A 24,526-nucleotide genomic window follows, 5' to 3' on the forward strand; every position below is an offset into this window, starting at 1 on the left:
CTTCCTATCACCTACTGAGCTGCATGCATGCTTTCTCTTCTCTGTCAGTGTTGTAGTGGAAACATGCGGTCCATATCCAGTGGGCCGCGGCTCTTCGGTGTGTTCAACCTTTCCACTGCCGACACCTGCAGCTCTTTCCCCAAAGGCGGTCTTGGAAGTTGCACAAGGCTCTTCTGCTCATGCCCAAGGCAGGCTTCAAGTGCCTGGAAGTGAACCTTCCTTCCTCCTCCCCACAGGGCCGGCCACCTTCAACCAGGGACTGGTAGGAGTTGGTATTTACTCCAGGTTCTCCTTTGGATGGGACACGTCTGAGGCCTGTGTTTTATACCATTTGCTTAGCTCCCCGCGGGCTGGAACTCAGGTGGCCCACGCTGACGGCTGGCTTGGCAACACTGTCTTCTTTTCTCCGTCTTACCCCCCTTCCTCTACTCGCGGTTCTGGAACCTCCCATATAAATCCACCTCACTCGAATCCTGGCCCCACTGTCTGCTTTGGGGCCACTGTCTGCAATTTAAGACCACTGAGAACCTCATTGTCGGTTTTTTCCAATCTGGCGTTCCTGAAGTAAAACACAATTATTCCATGTGGCGTATTATACATTGATGGCCTTGTTCGGTTACTCTAGAGGATTTTTGCACCCATATTCATGAGTTAGATGAGCCTGTAATTGCCCTTTCTCACTGCCTCTGTGGGGTGTGCGAGCAAGGCAGTGCTAGTCTCGTAGAACGAGTCGGAGAGGGGCCAGGTTGCTGTTCACTGGAATGGCCTGTGAAAGACTGGGGCTGTCACGTCCTTGCGTGTGTAGAGGTATGCTTGAAGCCGTCACGGCCCAATATTTTTTAGATTTTGATTTTCCATCCTGTAGAGTGTATGCATATTATGAAGCCTCCAGGGCGCCGTTTCACCCCGACCTCCAGACCCTATCGGGTGATGCGGTCATTAGGAGGCCTGAGGGGCTAGTGGGGAGGACTACGCTGGTGATTCAGGCCCGGAGGAAGGTCAAAGGAGCGGTGAGGCAATTCATAATCTAATCATTTTCGGAATCAATGAATGTGCAGGGCCATCTCCAGAAAACAGATACACATCTACAGAAATACAGACATGGTTTCAGTGGGCTCACGGGCTTCACCATGCTCACTTACTAACTCAGGTTGAGAGCCCTGGTTTTAGAAGATATTCGATCTCCTGCTTTATCCTCAAGTGTTTTCATCAGCTTGTTTCATTTGTAAGTCGTTAAGAAAGAGCCAAAGATTCTGACGTGGATTTAGGCAAGCAATTCAACTTTTTATGATTTCATCTTTTAAAAAGACATTACTTAACCTTGGAAATCAAGGTCGAGAAAATCAGATACCTTGTTTATTCCATCTTTATTTGCTTCTATAGTCCTAGTTACATACAAAGTAATAGTCCCAGAGGGATGCAATATAAGGTGAAAATGACTGGAGGGTCTCCTTAATTTGTTATAGCTTCTCTGCCATGTTTTTTTTTCCTCAAAAAGGCCAATGGGTCAGATTTTTGGTAGCATAGTGACAAAGACGTCTTATTTTGGACAGTGACACAATGAGTCCACTGAGAGTTTGCCCCCAGCTAGCACATGCCCCTTATTATGAGGGAGCATGGTCAACATCATTGGTACAGACACAGATCTATCTTGCCTTAGAGCTGACCAATCTAAGGGCCTGATCTTTGGATAAACGTGAATTACGTGGTGGATTTTCCTGGACTGACTGAATTTGAATCAGTCTACTAATTTATGCTTGAATGTATAAGATCTTTAAAGTCCGGATAGACTTAACACATAATATTTATCTTACCATTATTTTATGCATTTTAAGTATTAAACTTTGAAAGAAAATAAATATCTAAGTTAATAAAATAGTGCAATCAAATCCTTTATTTATTTTTCTCATTAGACTGAAATAATAAACCAAATGACCAAGAAAAATGTCAATCAAAGGTTTAGCATGAAACATTAATTCTCAGAAGATAATGTCAAGAATATTATGAAAATATGCACATTGCCTGTAATTGAATTGCAGAAAATCAAATGCATTTACCTTCGAAAAGCAGAGGTATTCATTGCCTTCAAGCTTCCGCTTAAGACCTTAGGCTGGGAGCTGAGGGTCTTCTGGTTTTGTTAGGAAAGGAAAATGGAGCATCTCTCTGGAAGGGAAACTTAGGTCATTCCTGTCTCAACCCGCATCCATTCCACAGTGGATGTGGACCGTGCAAACAGTTCTGCCCACTAGAGTAGAAAACAGGTTCTCAACAAAACAGTCTAAATGACCATAAAACCAAAAATAAGCCCGGAGCATTAAAAATTATAATCCACTTAACAAGCGAACACCGAACACAAGATCTTCAATCAGAAATTTGTCGTCCTTTGCATATCTATTGAGCCAACGACCACATTTTAACTTTTAATGAGGAGACATTAAGATGTCATCAGGAGCAAAGAACAGAATGACAAAGCTACAGAAATTCACAAAGCTCGAAGGAAGCACACTTTTAGCCTCAGCAAGAAGTGCTCTTCCGTGAAGTCAGGGAATCCCGGTGACCCCTCTGTTTTCTCCATTCACCTCCAAGGCAAACTTTCCAGGAGCAACATTGCTTTTCGACAGTAACAATGGTGATTATAATAGCGGACAGCTGTCAAAACCAGAGTGTACATTCTTGAGTCAAGAGACCCTTGGACCTCAATAAACACCATATATTAAAGAAACATAGCAAGTTCCAACAAGCATACACACAACAAAATCAATTCATTTATCAGAGACTGATACAATTCTGAATATGCATTTTCCAGAAGGAGGCAGAGGCCAACTGAGGCCGCCTGCAGGTGTCAAACCTGTGGAAGTGAAACAAGGCATTACAGGGTCCACACAATCTAAGGATCATGTGAGAAACAAACGCTTTATCAAAAAGAGTTGGTCAATGACCCAACATATAGATATTTCTATGCATATATTTATATATATAATGATAAAAACCAGCTTGCATGAAGGTCATAGTCTATCTATTTTGAAGTTATAGCACACATACTAGAAGCAATGTACAGAATTGGTCAGGTTTGCATATACAGCAGTTGCAAAATGAATTAAAATACATTGAAATAGAGAACACTCAAAATGTATTTATATAAACCTCCCAGGATGGACAGGGATTGGCCGCAATCAGTAACTTGCCACCATCATCGAACAAGAACTGTAATGAAGAAAAAGGGGGAAAAATCCAAGAAAAAAGGGAAAATTAAGAAGAATTCTTTCTTGTATTATTTCTTATCGAAAATAAGGTTCTCCTTGCCTCGCAGCGTCGATGACTTTGCTCCTGCCCCCCCACCACGGGGGTGCCGCTTGATGACAGTTTATGCTCTGTAGTCTTTTGATCTGTTTGCTTCCTGCAGATAACGGGTCTTTTAGTAGGAAATGGTGGTTTCTGTAGTAAATATTTACTATCCCGGTGACATTCAGGCCAACCCCTGAGCGGTCGGGCAGTGAGATGATGCTTTAAGTCGCCGGAAGGAAAGGGGGGAAAAATAGATCCTGCTATTAGAAGATGTCCTATCACTTCTCACTAATTCTCTTGAAATGAAAGACCAGTGATTTGCCCAAGAAAACAGTATGAACAAAGCGTGTGAGAGCCTCTTCGTGTACGCTCCGGAAGCAGGTGCTCCTGGTCTAGGAAATTAGCCTATTGTGGGTGCGGAGTGGTGCTTGGAGTTTAGGGTCAACTTTGCTGTCCGCTCCGTAGAGTTTACAGGCGATTTGCTCTTTGCTTTAAGAAGAGAAAGTGATATTGGAAAAAAGTCAGCACTTTAGACTAAAGCAAAGCACCCTTCACAAAGCCACAAACAAGAAGCAGGACAGAAAGTCCATGGCTTGTAGCTATCCTGGCACCTGCGGAAGAAGTTATAAGATATTCGCTCATCTTGAAGATTTCCAACGCTCCTTATTAGGCTGTTTTAAACACATACACATATATATTTAATTAGCTGGCCAGCTTGGCTCTGGTGCTCATGAGTGTCTTGGCATGCACTGCAAATGACAACACATACAAAGCAGTTCAGTCCCGGGAAGTGGGTCGGGCTGGTGTGTTTTCAAACAATGCCACTCCACAGTGGGGGACAGCGAGAGGAGCGAGCCCCAAACACCTCCCCCGTCGCTCCGTGCAGGTCGTTCCCTACCGTCAGGGGCGGGACCTAGAGACACAGCCTGCGTCACTGTCACTGCCGCCTGAGCCTGAGCGGAAGGGGGCACAGCCCAGGCCCAGCCGGGCCTCCTGGGCAGGGCCTGCGGCCTGGGTCGGCTGCGTGTGGCCGTTCTCCTCCAGGGGACCGTCCTTCTCAGGGTTTACCCTTAACTCTGAGGACAAGCTAGTGCTCTCAGGAACTGACAATTTTTGGAAGAGCTTGGAGACTGTGTAAGGGGGAGAATTCAATTGTATTTTTGCAAGTTTTCTTCATATGTTTTATCTAATAAGCTTCTAGTTACATAATGTGTGAACTTCCTTGATCAGTAGGGAAACAAGAATACAATCAGGCTCAAAGCATTTTTTCTTTCTTTCTTTCCTTTAATTGGAGAAGCTTAAAAGGGTTTGAAGGGGGTAAGGGTGGAGAAATCCAACCTTGCGGGTATTTCAGCTAAATCACGTTAGGCCCACAGTGTCACCGAAAACAATCGAGGCAAAAACTTGTACTGTCAACACGTCACTGTGGCGGGAATGTTTGGGGCTCGGTTCTCCAATGATCACCTGGTGGCCCCGCCTTGCCGTGTTTCTGTTAGGGTTCTTTAGAGCTGTCATTGATTCATTTGGTAGGTGGGCCATACGTTAAACACAGTGTGTCCCCACAGAAACCTAAGGACCGAAGACCCAGAGGTTAGCGATGGGCCTTGGGAGAGTGATCTTTCTCTCAAGCTGGGCACTAAGGTTCAAAACTGTGACAGTGACAGCACAGTAAACGTGCAGCTCTAAGAGCAAAGGCCGTGCAAGGGAAACACGCTCCATCTATGCAGAACCCAGCACCGAGCTTCCAAAGCTAACCAGCGTTCTCGCTGTCCTTTGAGGGGAGATTCTTGCCCAGGGATTCATCTTTCGAAAAACCCAAAAGGGAATGATTGATCACAGGGCTCCCTAGGTAGCCAGTGGCACGGATGCAACGTCTGATATTGAACAGGAGTTTGAAAATGCCAAGACCAAGAAAACTAAGTAACATGGTTCACTCTTCAGAAAAGGTATTTTGTGAAACCATGGTTCCCTTTCAGCGTGGGCATTGCAAACTGGCTCAAAGGCACCGAAACTGTGTGGTCATCTCCCCTTTCTAAGGCAGTCAACCCATCAGAGGAAACCCCTCACCCATCATCCCTGTGGGATATACAGGGAACATTATATCTTACATAACGTTCATTATAACATTTCCTACCACCCTATGTCCAGCATGTGCAAGTTAAAACAAAATTCATGTGAGCAGTGTTATTGCAAAGGAGTCTAATAATTACACAGAAAAGAATACATTTTTTTACTGTTCATGTTCTTTTTCTTAAAAAATTTATCTTTGTTGTTAAAAGTATTACAGATGTCCCCTTTTCCCCCCATTGATCCTCCCTCCCCCCAGGCCTTCCCCACATTATTGTCTGTGTCCATGGGTTATGCACAGATGCACGTAAGTTCTTTGGTTAGTCTCTTCCTACCCACCCCCTTCCCTCTGAGATTCATCAGTCTGTTCCATGCATCTATGTTTTAAGGCTCCTCAAACTCTGACCTGCCGTATTATAGCCAATATACCATCGTAACATAGTACTCTCCTCCCCCCGCCCAAATTATTCATCCACTCCAGGCATATCCATTTCCTGGCATATTTTTAATTAAGTGACATTTCCGTCAGGCCAATTACAAAATTTTCCTTTCCTGCACAGTAAATTAGAAAGCAAATCACTGATTGTTTGTCTCTTCTTTCTATATTTTATTTATGCCTTGAATGAAGAGGTGTGTACTTTATCTTTGTAATCCCAAACACGTAGACAGTGAAATTCGAGAATCTAAAATGCTATAATTTGTCCTGTGAACGCGTCTCAAATAGTCGTCATAGTCAATTTCATTCAGAGGTTCACTATCCTGGACATAACATTATTCACTCTTCTGAGTACAAACCTTGTTTATCAGACACACTATGGTCTGTTTTATAGACAGTTATTATTATTTTTTTTGTAAAAAGCAAACTTTGGCCCCTCATCCTGCTCTATTCTGTCACAGGTAGAAGCGTTTTACTTTTGTGAACGAACGGGAGCCAGGATTGTAGTCAGGAGCCGTGGGTTCCAACGGTCTCTGCTCCACTCACCTCTAAGAGCCCAAATAAGGTACTTAGTTCTTCCATGTTTTCTAAAGTGAGCGGAATAACTATTCATGTATTTTTTTCCTATTAGTATGCCAGAGAGTGTGTTGGAATAGCCCTTCCCTTCCCTTCCCTTCCCTTCCCTTCCCTTCCCTTCCCTTCCCTTCCCTTCCCTTCCCTTCCCTTCCCCTCCCCTCCCCTCCCCTCCCCTCCCCTCCCCTCCCCTCCCCTCCCCTCCCCTCCCCTCCCCTCCCCTCCCTTCCCTTCCCTTCCCTTCCCTTCCCTCTATGCCCAGGCCAAGCAGGACGGCCCGTTACCCCCTACTATGACCATGCATTTAAGCGGCTCTTGCCCTGACACAACCTGCCGTCCCCTGTGTCTGTCCCCACCAGCTCCTTGCCATCTCTCGTCTCTGACCTTCAGCCGTCCTTCGGCGTTGCCTTTCCTACGGCCGCCGCGTGGCTCACACTGACCTGTAATCCATCATTTTCATATCGTATCGCAGTGGTGACCCTACGCACTCCTTCAAGGCCACAGGGGACATTTACGCATCAGTTTTCATTACACTCAGTGTCTAACACGTGCCTGCAGAGCCTTTAAACGTTTGCCTCCAACACAAGAGGCTGTGCGAGGAGGGACAGGAGATGCTATTATCTAAGAGCACGAGCAGAGACGCCCGGGCGGGGAGCCGCCCACGGAACCTGGAGATTTCTCTCCCCCCGAAGGACGTTTCCTGACCTCCTTCGACTCCTCGTGACAAAGATGCCTGTCGTTTGTTTTTTTTTTTTAAAAATATATCTTTATTGATCTCAGAGAGAGGACAGGAGAGGGAGAGAGAGAGACAGAAACATCAATGATGAGAGTCATTGATCGAGCCCGCAACCCGGGCATGTGCCCTGACCGGGAATCGAACCCCTGGATCCTAGGTCGACGCTCAACCGCTGAGCCCCGCCCGGCCGGGCCCTTTCGTTTGTTCTTACGCTTAATTATTTGCGCAGCGCTCTCTCGGGCCTGATTCCCTAACCCGTTTGCTCCGCGCTGCAAGCGGAAGAGCCTAGGAAGCCTTCCCGTGAGTCCCAGGAGCTAGAAACCCAGCTTCCAGGTCTTCACACCACACGCAACACGCAGGCAGCCACACCGCCTTCCCTGGGATGGGACGAGCGGGCCTTTCCCAAGACGGTGTCTGACCGGTGAGAGTCTGGCCAAGAGAAACATGGAAAGAAGTCTCTAAGATTTTACCTTCACGATTACAGTGATTTCACAGAATAACAGCAAACTCCATCTACTTCTTAAAAACAAAAAACACAAAGAAACGACAGCTCAGTAGTTGAGACCGTGGTACCTCAGCCATCAGGTAGAGACGTTGCGCAGTTCACCGCCATCTCATGATTGTCATTGTCACTGACTGCTAAGTCCCCGAGTCCCCGCCCCATTGAACTCAGCACAGGGTCCCAGACTGAAAAGTCCGCCTCGGGCGCCTCACCTGTCAGCCAGAGGGAAGAGCTTAGCTGCTTTAGCACCTCCCTCTTCAGACTGTGCCATCTGCTCTGCCGAGTCTTCCTCGCTGGGCCGACCGGCCGGAGGCTGGAACGCGGGGCCCACTGAGTCACGCTGCACCCCCTTCCTGCTCAGGACTGGGCATCTCCCGCGTGTCAGGGAAGGTGCAGTAGGCGCGTCACATGCATTGTGCTAGTTCAGCTCCACCCCCTGTCACCCCACCGATCAGGAGCGTGGGGCTCAGCCACAGGGAACAGCGCCCCCTAGGGCGCAGGCAGTAAAGCAAAGGAACAGGAACAGGAAACAGCGATGCAGTCAGAGCGCCTGGATGCAGATGAGCCCCCCTCTGTACCCCCGGGGCAGGCAACCTGGCCCCATTCACTGTCTCCACGTCTGCTAAATCAGGACCTGAAGCTAATATTTATATGAACACTAATCTTTTCCGAGAAAATGCACTGGCCGTAACACGCTTTAGAGAAAAACATTATTTGATATAAAACTTCTTTTCCCAACTCTGAGCTCATAAATACTGGATATGAAAACATCAGCCTCCTAGTTTTCCTAAACATTAATAATAAATGCAGTTTGTTTTGCTCCATGTAGTGGACCAAATGTCTTATGATTTAATAATATTTTGAACTTTCCATATAATAGACTTTTAGAACTTAAAGGCTCCTCCACATTCATTTAAATACTTGGGTGAGAGATGGCTTCACCATTATTCTTACACGTCTTCTTCTTTCTAAGAGCTTGTCTTTTCCAAGCTTTTTACTCAAATTTCATAGACTGGGACCAAAGATTTAGCAGATTGTTCAAAGTGCCACCATTAGTGATGCAGAGAAACACCCAGAGCTCTTGGCTACCAGGAAAGATCATCGCAATGGGGCTTGAGTATTTAACTCAAGGGACTGAGTGTTGACCAAGACCTAGACAGGTTACCCCACCTAAAGCTCACCAGCTTCCAAACACCCACTTTCTCTGGGCAGTGAATCTCTGATGCATTAATTTCCAACAAGAGTTCAACTTGTAAGTGGTTTAGATAAGATATGGGAACAGTCACAATTCAGGATATCTGTAGATTTAGGTACAATTCTCCATCTGTTTTTCTGTTTTATTTTTGGTTTGAGCATCTAGCAGAATCGAAAGAAGCAAAAAGAGAGAAAGACAACAATTTCTCTCCTGCTGGGGCTCCGTGGTCTGACTCCAGAGCCTTTATTTTGTAAAATCGAGTATTAGTGATGCTTATCACATGAACAAACCTACAAATGGAAACCCCCCAATAATGAAAGGAGCCACCATCCAGTGATGTTACTTTGCCCGTGAAGAGGCCCGGCTTATACAGAATGGGGTGTCCAGCTCTGGGACAGACTAGGCTTTGACACACCTCTCCTTTGTCACAGACGCCAGCTTCCAGAGCTAAAGTAGCTGCAGGAGAAAATCCGAGCTGGCTTTTAGTGCAATTTTCATTCCAGCTCACACACACTAAGCCACCATTGAAGGGGAAAAGTCAAATAATAGCATAATTCTATCCTATAATTTTTTGAAAAGTATATCTTTCTATTAGAATTTGTATGGGTCCAGTGCCAATTTCTTCCAGAAATCCTCTATTTTTTTAAAATGTGCTTCATTATGACCCAATATACAAACTGCTTATTTTATTGAGCCCGGGCATGCTGGCAGTCACCGTTTAAATGTCCTTTCCTGCTTCCCCTTAGTCAGCAAATGTACATTCTCTGCTAGTTATGAGGCCTCTTATTGCAGCTCAGGGAAGGAGGTGCGGCTGCCCACGCTGGCAGGTCTAAATGACAAGGAGCATGGGGACAGCCATTCACCTCAGAATGTTCCTGACTCTCTCATTTACAATGAGTCCCTGCAGGCTTTCAGGATTTCAGTCTCCTCCAGTGACTCAAAAAGGGGACACATCAAAGTGATCCTGCCTCCCACCTGCTAGACCCACAGTGCGCGTTGCAACAGCACAGTGTCACTGTAGTTTTCTCATCCAGGTAGGAACTGCTCTGGGTGCAGACAGGACGATGGTGATGATGATGACAATGATGTGATGACAATGATGATGTAATAATGACAATGATGGTGACAACAAGGATGACGATGATATGATGGAGATGATTATGATGTGATGACAGTGGTAATGGTGTGATGATGATGACAGTGATGATGATGATGTGATGATGATGATGTGATGATGATGATGTGATAACAATGGTAATGGTGTGATGATGACGACAGTGATGATGATGATGTGATGATGATGATGTGATGACAATGGTAATGGTGTGATGATGACAGTGATGATGATGTGATGATGATGTGATGACAATGGTAATGGTGTGATGATGACAGTGATGATGATGTGATGATGATGTGATGACAATGGTAATGGTGTGATGATGATGACAGTGATGATGATGATGTGATGATGATGTGATGACAACGGTAATGGTGTGATGATCATGTGATGATGATGATGACAGTGATGATGATGATATGACAATGATGTGAAGATGAGGTGATGACGATGATGATGATGTAATGATGACGATGTGATGCTGATGATGACAACAATGATGACAATGATGTGATGGTGATGACAATGATGATGTGATGATGATGATGATGTGGATGGTGGCAGCAGTAGCTAATATTCCTTGAGCACCTGCTATTTCTTTATCCCTGACTGTGGTCTCCGAGGCTGCTACAATGGTTCTGCTGATGGAGGAACTTTGCTGAGAGGGGAATGCAAGGTGGCCAGGTTTCCTCAGCAGGCAGGTGAGGCAGCTGAGGTTCAAAACCAGTTCTGTTGGACTCTACAAGCTACTTCGCGTCATCTCACCTGGCGATTCGGCACACCTGGAAACCTCGCTTTCTCAACTCTGCCTCTTAGAAATGTGTGGGAATGTGAGTGGCTTTGAGGAAGGGGAAGGAGAACATATCACTGAGTGGAGAAACAAATGAAATATTTTCAAGCAATGATGCTTTCATGACATATTTAATAACTGCTTAATGCATAAATAAGGATAATTTATGATTAGCTCTGCATTTACAGGTATATAGATAAATGCTGTTAAAGTGATTGAAACTATTTACTCATGGAGCTTGAATGAACCTGCCTCCAGCATGTATGTTTTCTTATTAATCAGCAAACTCGATACTCATGATATGAAGGTAGATATCAATCCACACCTTGCCGGAAGGATCGCAAATCCCGTATTAAGGATTGCCCAGACCTGTGTTTGCCGCACACGGTTGAAAAATGCCCAATTTGTTTAAGGGCTTAAATAAGTGCGTTAACTTGGGGACGGTACTGGAGGAGACTGTGAGGAAAGCTGGGACCCATGTGGGGTGACTTTGCCGCAGGCCCCGAGGCCCCGGGGCACTTGTCCCAGGGGAGGGTAGGAGAGCTCGCCCCGAGGGAGGGGCTGGGGCTGTTCACTGTGGAGCAAAGAGGCCAGAGGGATGTGTGCTCCTATCGGAGCCACCACTGTCTGACGGGAGAGACAGGCCTGGTCCCACCCACACTGCCTGCAGGTCATCCTCGAACCCGTCGCCAGCCCCACCAGAGGAAAACTCCTCACCAAGGAGGGAAACACGCCTTGTACTTAGGGAAATGGCAGCCGAGAGACTCAGTCAAAGATCCGAAGTAAAAGAAAGAAGGAAAGAGACGGAGTTGTGACTATGGTCTCATTTTCACACATTTTCTTATATAAACGGAAATAGAGAAAGCTACCACCATACTTTACAAGCACAGCGATTTGCTAAGTTAAAAATTAATTTTAATTGTTCAGCAATTTTTTTTTTGAGGAAAAATTGTTTGAGGACCTAATGCCATAGGATACAAAAAAGCACCAGTGATACAGCTTCAGAAAACGCACTTGTTTTAACATGAGTAAGATTTCTTAAGATGCCCACATAGTTTCCAAGTTTGAGTCAATGCTTTCACCCTTTTCACTAAAGTAGCTATTTCAGAATTATCTGGATTAGAATATTTTATACCTTATCCTCATAACAGAAATTTTCTTAGCCATTGGAATGAAGCCAGTTGAAGCCAGAGATAGTTGAAGATTTTAAAAATCCATATCCTACTTATCAAGGCAAATAAAATGATACAACTACATGGTTGCAAGGGACTGCTCCTCAGACTTCCTACAGGGGATTTTTTATGAAACATAATCTAAAATAGAGGAATATTGTTGTCATAGGTGTGGAATGAGGGATAGCCTAAGGGCTATTTTCTAACCCTCTCTCCCCATTGATGCCCAAGTGGTCTGGGGTTGTTTCCTTAAAGATCGACCAAATTACATAAAAATGTATGTATCTTCTTAGCAATATTCCCTCATAAGAGCTCTGTCAAAACATAGCGTTCAATTCCGAAACATGTATTTAACTCTAACGACGTGCTAAGCACAGTGCCAGGTGCTTCAACACCACCAAAAGCATCGGCCCCTGCCCCCCGCCCCCGCCCCCGCATCGGCGTTTTATTGAAACTGTTCACTTCCTCGAACCTCATTTGGGCAGCTGTGCGGGAAGTCTCACACCCCCCGGGGCAGCGGGGTGCCTTGCGGGGCACAAGCTTTCTCAGGACCGTTACTTTATTTCTTTAAAAACTTTTATATTTTCAGATCTTTGGAAGGAGAGTGAGTTTTTATGTTCTAAAGTTTTTTATTTTTCTATTGAGTGGTTGTGATTCTACTGCTTGGTCCCTAAATGCAGCATTTCTCAAGTCATCTCTTTACAATGCCAAGAGAAGTGAGAAAATTGCCTTCATAACAAATACATTTTTTAATCAGAAAAATGAAATATGAAATATTTTCCAAATGGCTGAAGAAGATGCTGTTAAGGACGTAGCTACAGGGCTTGGCACCTTTGTATTTTGAAGTCTGCGGAATCTGACTGCATTATTTAATCTTCATTACAATTCCTGTGTCCGTGAAGGTAATCAATGTGCTTCATTTGAACTTCTCATTTTTACTTTTCCAACAGTCCCATAGTGGTAGGCCACAGGGAGCGAGCAATTCTAATTCTTAGCTTTTAAAAAAATTTATCTTTATTCTAACTCCTAGCTCTCACAATTCCCTCTAATTCAAGCACTCAGAGTTTAATTTAGATCTTATATTGAGTCTGTTTTGTGCACACAAGGCTCTGAATTCATGCAAAATGCTCTCTGAGACTTTCTGAAGCAGTCATATTAAATGGAACATAATTACCCTTTGTAAATATTCCAGTGTATTGATTTTCCTTGACACTCCCAATGACCACACCATCGCTCATCACTTTGCTCCAGCTCTGAATCGGGGACTGAATGAGTCATACCATTGAGAGGAAAAATGACTGCATAATGTTTTCTTTATGGACTTTATATGCGCTTGATTTATTTAGTCAATATATATTTATCAAGCTCACCCACTTTGCTTAGAAAAATAGAACGAATAATTTGATGGTCAGATTCTCCACTCAGATCCCAGGAAAGAAGAGAGAATGTTCTTAATCTCAATGCTACTAGCGATTTCTGAGTACCCCATCTTCCTAATATACACACAGACACACGTGTACGTGTGTGTCTATATACACATGTGCACCTGTAAATACGTGATCATGTGTGTGTATATATATTTAATTTGTCGTGAGCTCCACAATCACACAATACCATTGTTTCACTTTACCTTTCTTTCTTTACTTATTAAGTATATTTTACTTGATGGTTTGGTTTATTTTCCCTCTCACAAGCTGTCATTGCCTATTTTTAAAGTTGGAAAATTTTAAATAATGTTTTTTCCCCTTATAACAAAAGCAGTAAGTTATCATTGTTCAATGTTATCGATAGAGACACAAGAATCAAGTAATTAAAAATCATAACTTGAATTTCTTCCTGTTGTCTAAGCACAAGCCTCGGATGGATTTCAAGTTTTGCATTCTGTATTTCTTTACTTTAAAGTCTTCCTTCTTTGACTCATCACTGACACCCCCTGCAAGGCCAGTTCTTGCCCCGGTAGGGCCAGGTGGCGTGTGGCCCTCAGCTTCCTCATTTCACTGCTGCCGTCATGAGAATATGTGGGCACAAGGCACCAATGGGCATGTAAGCCCAGCAAGTGGGTATCACTTGGGAGACCTGGGCAGTGCCGTGGTCTCTCTGCACATATATAATTGCATTTAATCCTCAAAGTGAGGACATGGAGACACACACAGCCCTGAGTGATGGGGCTGAGATGTGAGCCGTCTCCCTCCCTCGCCGCTGTGCCTACGCCTCTAGGAGCGTGCGGCTGGGCCACAGGCAGGTCAAAGCAGCAGCTTTGTGTTCCTCTCTGCTCTTTGCAGCTGAGACAGATGCACTTGTGTCAAGAACAGCTGGCAGCGTGTTCCTTGGGAGAAGGCGCACTCACCTTGCTTTGAGGACCTGGGTCACCTTGACCGGGAAACTGAGATCTTTGCCGCCACTTCTTCACCCTTTGGTCATCTACCCAGAAAGTGCTTCTCTGGCAGCTTCATGAAATCGTTAGAGACAGGAGCTCAGGACACTGGCAGACCTGCAGCGTGTCCCTCCTCGGCTGCAGAGCTCCTGCTCGTCACGGGTGAACCTCAACGTGGCCATCCACGCACTGGGGAGCCCTGCAGCCCACAGCGAGGCCTTGGGTTTGCAGACCCAGCTAGTTACTGAGTTTCAATGAGTTAAGTTAAATGTGGTTTGCGGGAGAACCTAGCCAATCTAGACTATTTATCTACATAATTCCAGTTCAAACAGATCTCCAGCGCATTCCTTGGCCTGTATTATCCAGAGCATTGCCTCAAATCTGTGTTTCGTCTCATTCGTAGACACCTGGTGTACCCAGCAGCCACTTAACTGATAGAACTGTAATGATGAAATTAATTTTACCAGTGTAAGCAGCCAAGTTGGATCATTTACACCAAAATCAACATTAAGGTCCGAATTACACGCCTGGCTCTCTCCCTGGACGCGGACCGGTTCCTGATCAGGAAAACCACCTCCTGCCAGCGCCTCGGCCCCCCCCCCAGCAGCTCCGGCTTCAGCCCGAGGCCGTCCTGCCGGCCGGGCAGTCTGGAAAGCCGCCACGCTTACCGGGGCCGCGGCGCAGGGCAGCGCTCGGCTTCTAGCAGCTGGAGCGGCTGCTGCTCCCGCTCGGGCTCGCATCGTGGTGGGAACGCAGCCACCGTATCTCAGAGTCCAGAGAATCAGCGGTCCCGCGGAGCGGCCAGAGGCTCCCACAGACGCCGCCCGGGGAACGTCGCGACACCTGAGCCGCGCCAGCTGCGGACCGCGGGGCCGGCAGGGCACCTTGCCGAGTTCACCTCGATACCGGAGAACAGGTCCCAGCAAAAGACCCGCTTCTAATATAGTATTTAGTGGCATATCTCACACACACACACACACACACACACACCCCCCATAGTCAATGACAGAAGAAATTTTCTCACCCATAAGAACTTTTTAGAGCGCACGATTCTCATAATTTACCACTCACAGAAATGCCTATTTCTAGTTCTAGGCTCAACTTTTGATCCGATAGGTGCTGCATGAAGTCCTGGAGTATGGATTTTCACAAGCTTGAGTCTGGCACAGTCGCCTGCCCACCTATTTGAGAAACACTGCGGAGGAGTCTTGCTCCGTTTTGGGGTGGTGGTGGCGGTGGCGCTAGTGATGTAAATATAATCATAAGAGAAAGAAGAGAAAAACAAACATATATCGTTCCTCTCTCTTTCCCTGTGTTCCACCAAACATGAGCTCTGCTTGTCCTGGGCACTTAAAGAAAGTGAGTGCAGCCTGTCGTGTTTGCAGCCAAGAAGTCCTTGTTAGGGAGGCGCCCACCCTGCTCTGCCTGCCACCGAGAGGCGCCCGGAAAGCGGGACTCCCCGCAACGAAGGAGGGAAGTCCCAGGAAGAAAGTCCTACGAGGCCCGCGGCGGGCTTCAAGGTAAACACACAAGCTGCCTTGGGGGCCTGAGTGACAAAAATGGATTCTCGCCGTGACGATACCGCGAAGCTGTATAGAAGAATTTGCATCAGCAAATAAGGAATGACCCACGCCAAGAAAACGGCATTTCCTAAGTCACAGAAGTAAGAAAGTGTCTAAAAACACTCAGGAAATACCACGTAGGGAGCCGATGTGTGAGGACGAGGGACTCAGGAGAAACGGGGCTGGAAATCAGGCCATGAGCGTCGGCGACGGCGCTGTGGAGACACCGTTCCTGACTGCTTGCCCTGCCGTGGCCGCTCCGTGTTTGAGAAGGGGGACAGGCATGTTACCGGGAGCCGGTTAAGCAGAGGAGACAGAGAAGAGGCCTGTGCTGAGAGCTAAGCCCACGTTGGCGCAACAGAGAAGATCCATTGGTCAAGGACACTCTGAAGAGGCCCCTGGTAGGACCCGATGACTGGCTCGCTGTGGCAACTGACCGAAGAAGGGGTGATAGGACATTTTCAAGGTCTCAAGACCTGTGGTTGTGATGATGTTTGTTATTAAAAGAGTTTGGGAACATCGGAGGGAGAACATTGTGTTTCGGCGGAAAAGCTAAGATAATAAATTCAGCTTTGGATGCTGGGGTTCAGGGGCCTGACTTGGATATTGTATTGCTATGAAACAACCCCCCTGAAGCCGAGTGCCTGAGAACAACCCTCGGCTATGATCTCTCAGGAGTCTGTGTCCCGCTGGCTCAGGGGGCAGTGCCAGCTTGGGATCTCTCCCAGTGCCATGACGTGGCAGCTGGGGCTCAAGTTCAAGGCTGGGGGCTTGGGGCTTTGCTGGGGAAGGTGATGTCAAGGTCACTGCACTTCTGAAAAGGTTGCTGGCTTCCAAGAGGCCACAGAAGAAGCTGCCAGTCCTCTTAAAGCGAGGTCTGCAATGAGCATAGCTTGACCTGCATAGCATGACTTCACCTCTTACTGTGAAAGTGGTCACAGGACGGCTCAGGAAAGGCGCTGGGGGGCCTCTCCATGGTGGAGTGTCAACAAAGTGCAGCCCTCTCTACTCTGCCATGGTGCACATATGTGGAGAAATATTGGGGGGCAATAGTGAACCCCAGCCTGGCTCTCCAGAAAGAGGTCAGAATTGGAGATGTGAGTGATGGAGAGGGAATGAGTGAGTAAATAAAGTGTGGGTGCTGAAATCAGCTTTAGTTGAATACAGCCTGAGAAATTATAAAGCAAAATTATAAGTCAGGATGTGGGCAGTACAGTGAATTACTGTATAAATATCCATCCCAGATACTGCGTTTTGTATAATGATTGTGCAAGTCTAGAAACTTACACACGAAGAGAATGGGTGGCTGGGCCCCCCAGCTTCTGAACTAGAAGTTAGAAACTTTGTTACAGGTATAAAAAATGTTTTCCAGTATTCACTGGTAGAAAAAAATTAGAAATTTTGATATATTTCGGATTAATCTTTGCTGTAAGCAGATAATGTTTAGTGAATAGAGACTTCCATGAGTCGGCACCCCTTCTCTCCAGTCACCTTACTCCAGGAAAAGCGATGGGTGAGCCTGGGAGTGGGCTGCAAAATCAGCGGTGATCTTCACTTGAAAATTGTTAGAAGATCTCTAGAGTTTACCGTTTAGCTCCAATCTCAATACTAAGACAGATGTATTAAAATAAAACAGGCATTTGTAGAGTACATTATATAATCAAAAGTTAATAGTTTAGAAATAGCTGGAACATTTTATTCTATGCTTAGAATCCTCCACTGGAATAGGTAATAAAACGTTCGATTTTATTCCGCAGAGCGGGTTTCTGATATCTAGCTTGGAATATTCTATGTGGGTTAATAATTTCACTTGCATGACTTGGAGTTTTCTCTAATTAGGCTGTAAACTATCTGTAGGCTACTCTGTAATTTGCATATAGTGTCTAGCTTCGTCTTTTGATGGCACTAAAGGGAGGGAAATGCCTTCAAAGACATGAAATCTCTATCAAATAATGGCTGCAAAAGTTATAACCGTCAGCCTGGCGGGTGGAGCTCAGTGACTGAGAGTCCACCCAGGAACCAAGAGGTCACCGGTTCGATTCCCGGTCAGGGCACATTTCCGGGTTGCGGGCTCGATCCCCAGTAGGGGGCGTGCAGGAGGCAGCCGATCAATGACTCTTTCTTACTGATGTTTCTCTCTCTCTATCCCCTCCCTTCCTCTTTCTCTAAAAATAAAAAATAAAAAAAAAAAGATATTGATTAGAGTGTGGAGTCAGGGAGAGAATTCTCTTTAAAAAAAAAGGTATAACCATCAGGTACACATATATGCGTGTGCTATGTATGTACAGGCACATATATAAGCATCTAATGCACATATATATATATATATATATATATTCTAAGTGTGGTTTTGTTCTTTAATTTGGGGAACAAAAGAGACAATAAAGAGGAAAATGAGACAAAGCCACACAAACTGAGCTTTAGTGAAGGCAGGTCACCTATTGATAGGCCGACATGAATCGCCGTGACCGAGGCGTGCGGAGATGGCCACTCCCCTACCCTGCAAGGCACTGCGAGCTCACAGGGACCCTCAGCCAAGCTCTCCACAAACACGCCATCAGCACACGAACCGTGAGGAGGAAATCTAGGGTGCACACACTGTTTCAAAAGTACTGGTCACAAGGAAGGATTTAAAGACATAGCTAAGATCAGATGATAAGAATGTATATGTTTCTGATGAAATGGCCAGATTCTTAAAAATTTACTGGCTACAGAAACCTTGGAAGCTAGCGATGTAACGTTCTATGACCAATTCTAGTAGCAATACTTTTTCGACGGTAAACTGTAAAGAGAAAGAACATAAAGAACTATAAATATTTTTACGCCCCCCCCTTGCTACAGCCTTACGTCAAGTGCTGGAGTGGAACCCAGAAGGTCCCGAGAAGCCTGCATCCCACCCCGAGGTGGGAGCTCCACCGAGTTCCCACGGGCGGAACCGCCGCGTAAACCACTGCGATTCAGAACCGCTTTAACTTGCACAGCTGGCCCTGGGGACGTGTGACTAAGCTTCCCAACGGCGTCGAAGGCGCATCTGCGGGAGCTGCCTCGTCTCCGGCCACTTCCTGCCGTTACCGTCACCGCTCACCACCGGCAGCTGACGTTTCTCTCACACGCTAAAGCCCTTGGGGGACAGCCCCGCCTAATGCTAAGGGCTGCTGCAAATGTGTCCCTCTCTCATCTACATTTTTGATGAAGGGAGAGGGTCTTAATTTGGGTCATTTTTGGAAACATAAATCTGTAGAGAAAATGCACATGCATTTATAATGCAACCAACATCGCGTGATTTATTGTTCTTAGCGTGTGTAAATACAGAAGGTAAACAATTAAAAGTCCAGCTCTTAGGTCCCCCGGACAGGAAACACTGCCAGCCACTAACGGGGCAGGTGACCTCCCCTGTGAAGGCCAGTCTCAGGCCCACTGGGTCCCGTCTCATCATTTCAGCTGAGCTAGGTCCCCAGTTTCGTAAACCGTCATCGTGAACCCGTCTACCCTCCTCGGGCCACCGTCCTGGGGAGGGCTTGGTGAGTGGTAAAATGAAGGCTCGAAATGGGTTCGCATACCTGATTGTGGACTTTGCTTGGGGATTTTGGCTACCGCTTGAGGGCTGGAGGTGGAGGGCGCGCGCTGGCTGGCAGAGCCGTGGGTGCTGCTGGGCGCGGCGGCGGAGCCATTCTTCCGCGGCTTGGCGTCCTGCAGCCACATGGGCGAGGCTTCGAAGGCCTGCACCCTCCGGGCGTGGCCGCTGGCGGTGACGTTCAGGAAGGCCTGGGCCTTGTGCTCCCGAAGCTCTCCGTAGCTGGCGTCGGTCACCCTGCACTCGTAGAGGCCCTGGTCCTTTTTCCGCACTTTGGAAATCTGCAGCTTGTGGGAGATGTCGTTGCCTTGGACTTTCACTGTCTGCAGCATTGCGGGGAAGGAAAAAAAAGGGGGGGGGGCCTGCATGAAATGATGGTGTTTCCAGACTTTGTCCTGAGCTTGCTCACCTTGGACAATGCAAGTCTTCATGGCTACGGTCAGAGAGCTCCTGAGGGTCTCAGCTGTGAAATCTCAAGGCCTCGTTGACCCCGGTCTACTCCAGCTCAGGGCCTAGTGAGTTCAGTTCAGCCTGCGCCCGATCCCACCAGCCACACCATCCCCGTTCCCCAGATTCTGGCGACACCTCTGCCGTTTTCCACTCATGGGGTCGCCTCTGCCTGGTTAGCTCAGCGGAATGAAGCGTGAACCGAGTGAGGTCAAGTTTGGACTTTACACAGTCTCTCTACTTTTGGCTCCACCTCTGAGAGGCCACAGAAATATCCGGGGGGCGGTTGTGACCAAGGGCGAGTTCAACTGAGAATGAGCTTTTATCCTCACGTTGGAATAACTGTTAAAGGTACTGACAAAATGGACTTAGATAGTAACGATTTTTCTTCTCGATGTTTTTGGTACACTCTGACCTATAGGCATGGGGTGGCATGGCCCAGGGTGCAGACTGATACCACCCGAAGTCTTGGGGCTCAGGGTACACCCCTCCCCTTCCCCTCACCATTACAGGGTTTCTATGCTACTGGAACTTTATAATGCTTTGATTTTCAAAATTGAAATTGGCTCCCTTATTTCTTCTAATAATTTGTAGGCCAGATTAATAGCAAGATTATATATATGTGATTATGTATATAACATAAAATTCTATATAATATGTAATATATGTCCCTAAGCATCTTTATCAAAACAGCGAGATTTGATATCCATCATATATTATGCATGATTGAATGATGACGGATTTCATAAGACATTCAGAATGCTCCACACACAGTTACGACAAGTAATAACCAGCAAAGCGGAAAGATATCTGTATATTACAATGGGTTAACCTCTTCAATGATGCGTCTATGTCCATATTGGCTTTTGATTTTCTACTCATATGATTTCGTGTATCCAGAAGCATCAGTGTCCCCACAATGTTGAATGGACAGCAGCATTGCAGCGCTCTGCTCTTACAGTTATATAACTGTTAAAACCAAAAAAAAAAAAAAAAAGTCTCGCACACCTCTTGCTAGAGAGCAGAACGATTCCCTGGCCTTTATGTGATTCCAATAAATACCTCCACTGGCCCCGCTCGGAACCCTTTTCAGTTTTTATGCGCCGGGGAGGGGAGAGGCGCGGGCTCCCGCCCTGCGCCTGGGAAGCGGCCGTGTCCAGGACAGAAAGTGGCAAGGCCGGACCAGAGGACCCTGAGCTGGAACCCCGAGCGCGCGGCTCTCGCGGGCCGCCCGGCAGCGCCCCCTGTCGCCGGCCCGCGATACTCACACTGATCTTGGTCCCGTCGTTGTCCGGGTCGCGGTCGGGCAGGAGCTCCACCTGCGGGAGGAGACGGCGGCTCAGCTCGGACCCGACGGCCCGGCGGGACGCGCCGCCGCCCGGTCGCCGGAGCCTTGGGGGGCGGGGGGGGGCGGTGTAGCAGAGGGAGGAGCGCGGGCCCGGCGGCGCGGGCGAGGCCGAGCCACCACCGCGCGGGGGCGCTGCCCGGACGCGCGCCGCTCGGATGCGCCCCGGGCGCGCGGTGTCCCGGAGGGAGGGAGGCAGGGGCGGGGGCGCGGGCGCGCGTGCGGGCGGAAGTTTGCGGGGTCGGGACTCTGAGCCTTTGCCCCGACTGCGCCCCCTCCCTGGGGCCTCATGGACGGATTTCCTTTCTCTGGCCCCCGCAGTCCCGACCCGTCTGCGCCTCTTTCGCTGACCAGTCCCCAGCCTGCGCTCCGACCCCCTCCTTCCCGTTCCCTCTCCCCTCCTTTCTCCGCCCACCTCCTCTCCCCTCCCTCTTCCCAGCCACGCCCCCTGCGCCCCGCACCCCCCGCGGCCCTTCGCCTCTTCTCCAGGGGCCTAGGGTCCCTCCCTCTCGCCCCCTCGCCCCCTCTCCTGGGGCCCTCGCTCCCTCCCCTCGCCCCCTCTGCCTCCTTCCACTCTCACTCCCCTCTCTGCGGGTCACGGGCGTGGGCCGGCCCCAGTATTCCCCCCGCGGGCCCACGGTCCCCGAGACGGGGCCGCGAGCGTCCCGGACCGGCCAACACCGCAGAGCCAGCGCTGACCGGAGGGGCCGTTCCCAGCTTCCACCAGAAAGACTCGCAAGTCTTCCTCCTGGGCTTCAACCTGGAGTCTCCAGGACACACTCAGGCGCCCCCCCGGGGTCCCTGGGCCTCCGTCACGCCGAGGGAGCCGGGGTCCCGAGGGGCACCCGGGCACCGCCTTGGGCCGCGGGCCCCCTGGCCGGACACCCGGAGGACGCGGGGAGGGAGGGGACGGACGCAGCCCCAGGGCTACCTGCGCGCCGGCCACCTCGGCCGCGGGCTCCGGGTCCTCGGGGCCCCGCAGGAACCACCACTGGATCTCCAGGTACACGGAGGCCGAGCCGCTCTGGAAGGCGCACGACATCTCCACATTCTGCCCCTCGGTCGCGGTCACGTTGCGCGGAAACTCAGTAAATTTTGCTGTAAAACAGAAAGGCGTCCTTTTAGCGTGTCCACACCGCCCTGGCCGCCTCTCTTCCCTTGAGAGATCGCTACATTTTTCTTGGCCTGAAAAAAAAAAAAAAAAAAAAAACACCCAAAAAACCGAGAACAAAACCCGCTCTGTGACATCCCGCCCCGCCCCCTCGCCACCGCTCGCCCGCCTGATTTTTGGCATCCTGCCTGAACCACGTCGCCGTCCATCGGGTCTGATAAAGGAAAACCTAACGAGCTTGCCAATAACGCCCTCTGTTAGCCAGGCTGCTCCCCAGAAGCAACGCAAACCTCTTGTCAGACCGCAGTGCTCCCCAAAACGGACTGAGGTGCGTTTTAGACGCATCTGTCAAGTTGATGCGTGAGGACAGCCTCTGGCCCCCAAGTTTCTAAACCATCTGCGGTAACTGCGTGTCTCACGTCCCAGAGAACGGACCACGGTCACCTGTCGAGACGCACATTCCTGATTTATCGAACCATCAGCAACTGTGAATCTCAGGCCGCAGCCCCGAAACCAGCCTCGCACTTTCTAGGCTGTAAATGTTTCCTTCTGTCCACCTTCACCTTCACAGGGGTTCCCTCAAGCCACTGTATTGTAAACTGCCACACGTCCTGGGGGGTCAGGCTCACCCCTGGACCTGGTTCAGATGAAAGAGTGTTGTGAAGTCACTAGAGAGACCCCCCCCCCCATCTTCATCACCAACCTCGACCCTGCTAGTTTGCAAGATTCGTGGAACCGTAGCCAAACTCACAAGGATGCCACGCTCCCTTTCTCCCCAAGGCATCCCTTGCACACGGCTGCTTTGGATGGTGGTTCTTTATCTTGTCTAAGGGACAGTTGGGAAGAGCGGATGGTTCCCTAAAAGTAGCGTTAGAGACACCTGGGGCTGGCAGTGGGCACAGACACAGCGCACACGCCCGGAGAGGGGGCCCAGGGGCTGCAGGGCTGGCGCAGGGGGAACGCACATCCCCCCCTTCCCCCAATTTTTAAGGAAAGACACCGTCAGCGCCCCTTTTCACGATTTCACGAAATCCCAAGTGACCTGCATTGCAATGGACCTGCATTTACACCCAAAGCGAACGGGGGACGCGAGGAAGGCTTCAGCCGGGAGAGGACTTTTCGCTGGCGCGGGAGGGAGGCGCGGCCTGCGCTCCTCGGGGCCGACGCGTCCTCGGGCGCGGGGCGAGCTCTGTTCGTGGTGCTGAAGCGGCGCCGCAGCCTGCGGGTCCTGACCGGCCGCGTTCCCGGGGCTGCCGCCCTGCTTGGGATGCCGGCCGTGCCTTTGAGCGCGGCCTCCGCTCCGAGCAGGACGCCGTCCTTTGATACACACACATGCACACGAAGTCACAGGGACCCCGAAAAAAGACACTTATCTAAACCCATCTGCCGGCAGGGAGCGGGAGGACTGGCCGCCGAGGGTCCCTGCTCGTTTGCGGTGATTAGCTGCGCGTGAGTGGTTCCCTTGTGCATGCACACGGAGGCACACGCGCGCACACCCCTGCGTGTCTGCTCGCCGGGCCACCTCGCTCACCGTCAGGCACCAAAGAGACCTGCTCGCAAGTCCCGCTTGCCGACCATTGAATCAACTTTAAGGAAAAATGCCCAGCAGAGCCGGATTCCGCGGCGCCTCGCAGGAACCTCGCATCCGCCTGGACACGCGCGCGCACGGCCCCAGCACAGGCGCATCTGGCAGCGAGCACAGACTTACCTTGGGAAGCAAGCCCCTGCTGCACGTAGACCAGCGAGAAGACGAGTCCGACATACGCCCCAAAGATCCCCATCATTCCAAAAAATACAAGGGAGGAGCCGGGGGGGGGGTCACATCGGTGTAGCCAGCAGCCAAGAAGCCCCCGAAGAGAGGAACGCGCCCGTGTCGGCGGCGTCTCAGAGCGCGGCGCGCGCCGCCGCCCGCATCCCGCCGCGGGCTGGGCCTGGCTCGGGGAGGCGGCGCGGGCGCGGCGCGGGGCTGCGGCGGCCGGGGCTGGGCAGCCGGAGCGCAGAGCCGCCGGCCGCGCGGAGCGTCTCCGCCGCCTGCCCGCCGCGTCCCGCCGGCCGCCCGCGCGGCCCACGTCAGCCGCGGCTCGGGCTTGCGTGGCCGCCGCCCCCCCACGCCGCGCCAGCCGGGCGCGCAGAGTGGGCCGGGCGGGCGGAGGACCTCGGCGGGCTCGCGGCGCCGCAACTTTTCCCCCGAATGGCTGCGACGATGCTTTAACCCCGTGCGCGCCGGGCCGCCCGCGCCC

General features: G+C 49.4%; 1 protein-coding gene across 11 annotated transcripts; it reads right to left on the reverse strand.

Annotated features, from left to right (window-relative positions):
* Positions 1–1,266: 1,266 nt before the first annotated feature.
* VSTM2A (V-set and transmembrane domain containing 2A) lies at positions 1,267–24,278 on the reverse strand. 11 transcript variants are annotated; one of them, XM_081147114.1, is made up of 5 exons: positions 23,995–24,186; positions 22,107–22,273; positions 21,099–21,149; positions 19,370–19,706; positions 1,267–3,896 (listed from the first exon to the last, which is right to left on the reverse strand). In XM_081147114.1, exons 1-5 carry the CDS (start codon positions 24,068–24,070, stop codon positions 3,820–3,822), a joined length of 708 nt encoding a protein of 235 aa, XP_081003240.1. In that variant the 5' UTR covers positions 24,071–24,186; the 3' UTR covers positions 1,267–3,819. The 11 variants fall into 11 exon arrangements, with proteins under 11 accessions (XP_081003240.1, XP_081003246.1, XP_081003242.1 ...); XM_081147120.1 differs by lacking the exon at positions 23,995–24,186 and adding an exon at positions 23,329–23,974; XM_081147116.1 differs by lacking the exon at positions 23,995–24,186 and adding an exon at positions 22,577–22,718.
* Between the last annotated feature and the right edge of the window lie 248 nt (positions 24,279–24,526).

The sequence above is a fragment of the Miniopterus schreibersii genome (genome assembly GCF_964146895.1).
Source record: "Miniopterus schreibersii genome assembly, chromosome: 9".
Lineage (NCBI taxonomy): Eukaryota > Metazoa > Chordata > Mammalia > Chiroptera > Miniopteridae > Miniopterus > Miniopterus schreibersii.

Coding starts and splice junctions, on each gene's coding strand:
- VSTM2A (XM_081147110.1), bottom strand. CDS start 24,070: ATGATGGGGATCTTTGGGGCGTATGTCGGACTCGTCTTCTCGCTGGTC. Junction 22,274..23,994: donor GCAGGGGCTTGCTTCCCAAG/GTAAGTCTGTGC, acceptor TCTGTTTTACAG/CAAAATTTACTGAGTTTCCG. Junction 21,150..22,106: donor CCGAGGTGGCCGGCGCGCAG/GTAGCCCTGGGG, acceptor CTCCTCCCGCAG/GTGGAGCTCCTGCCCGACCG.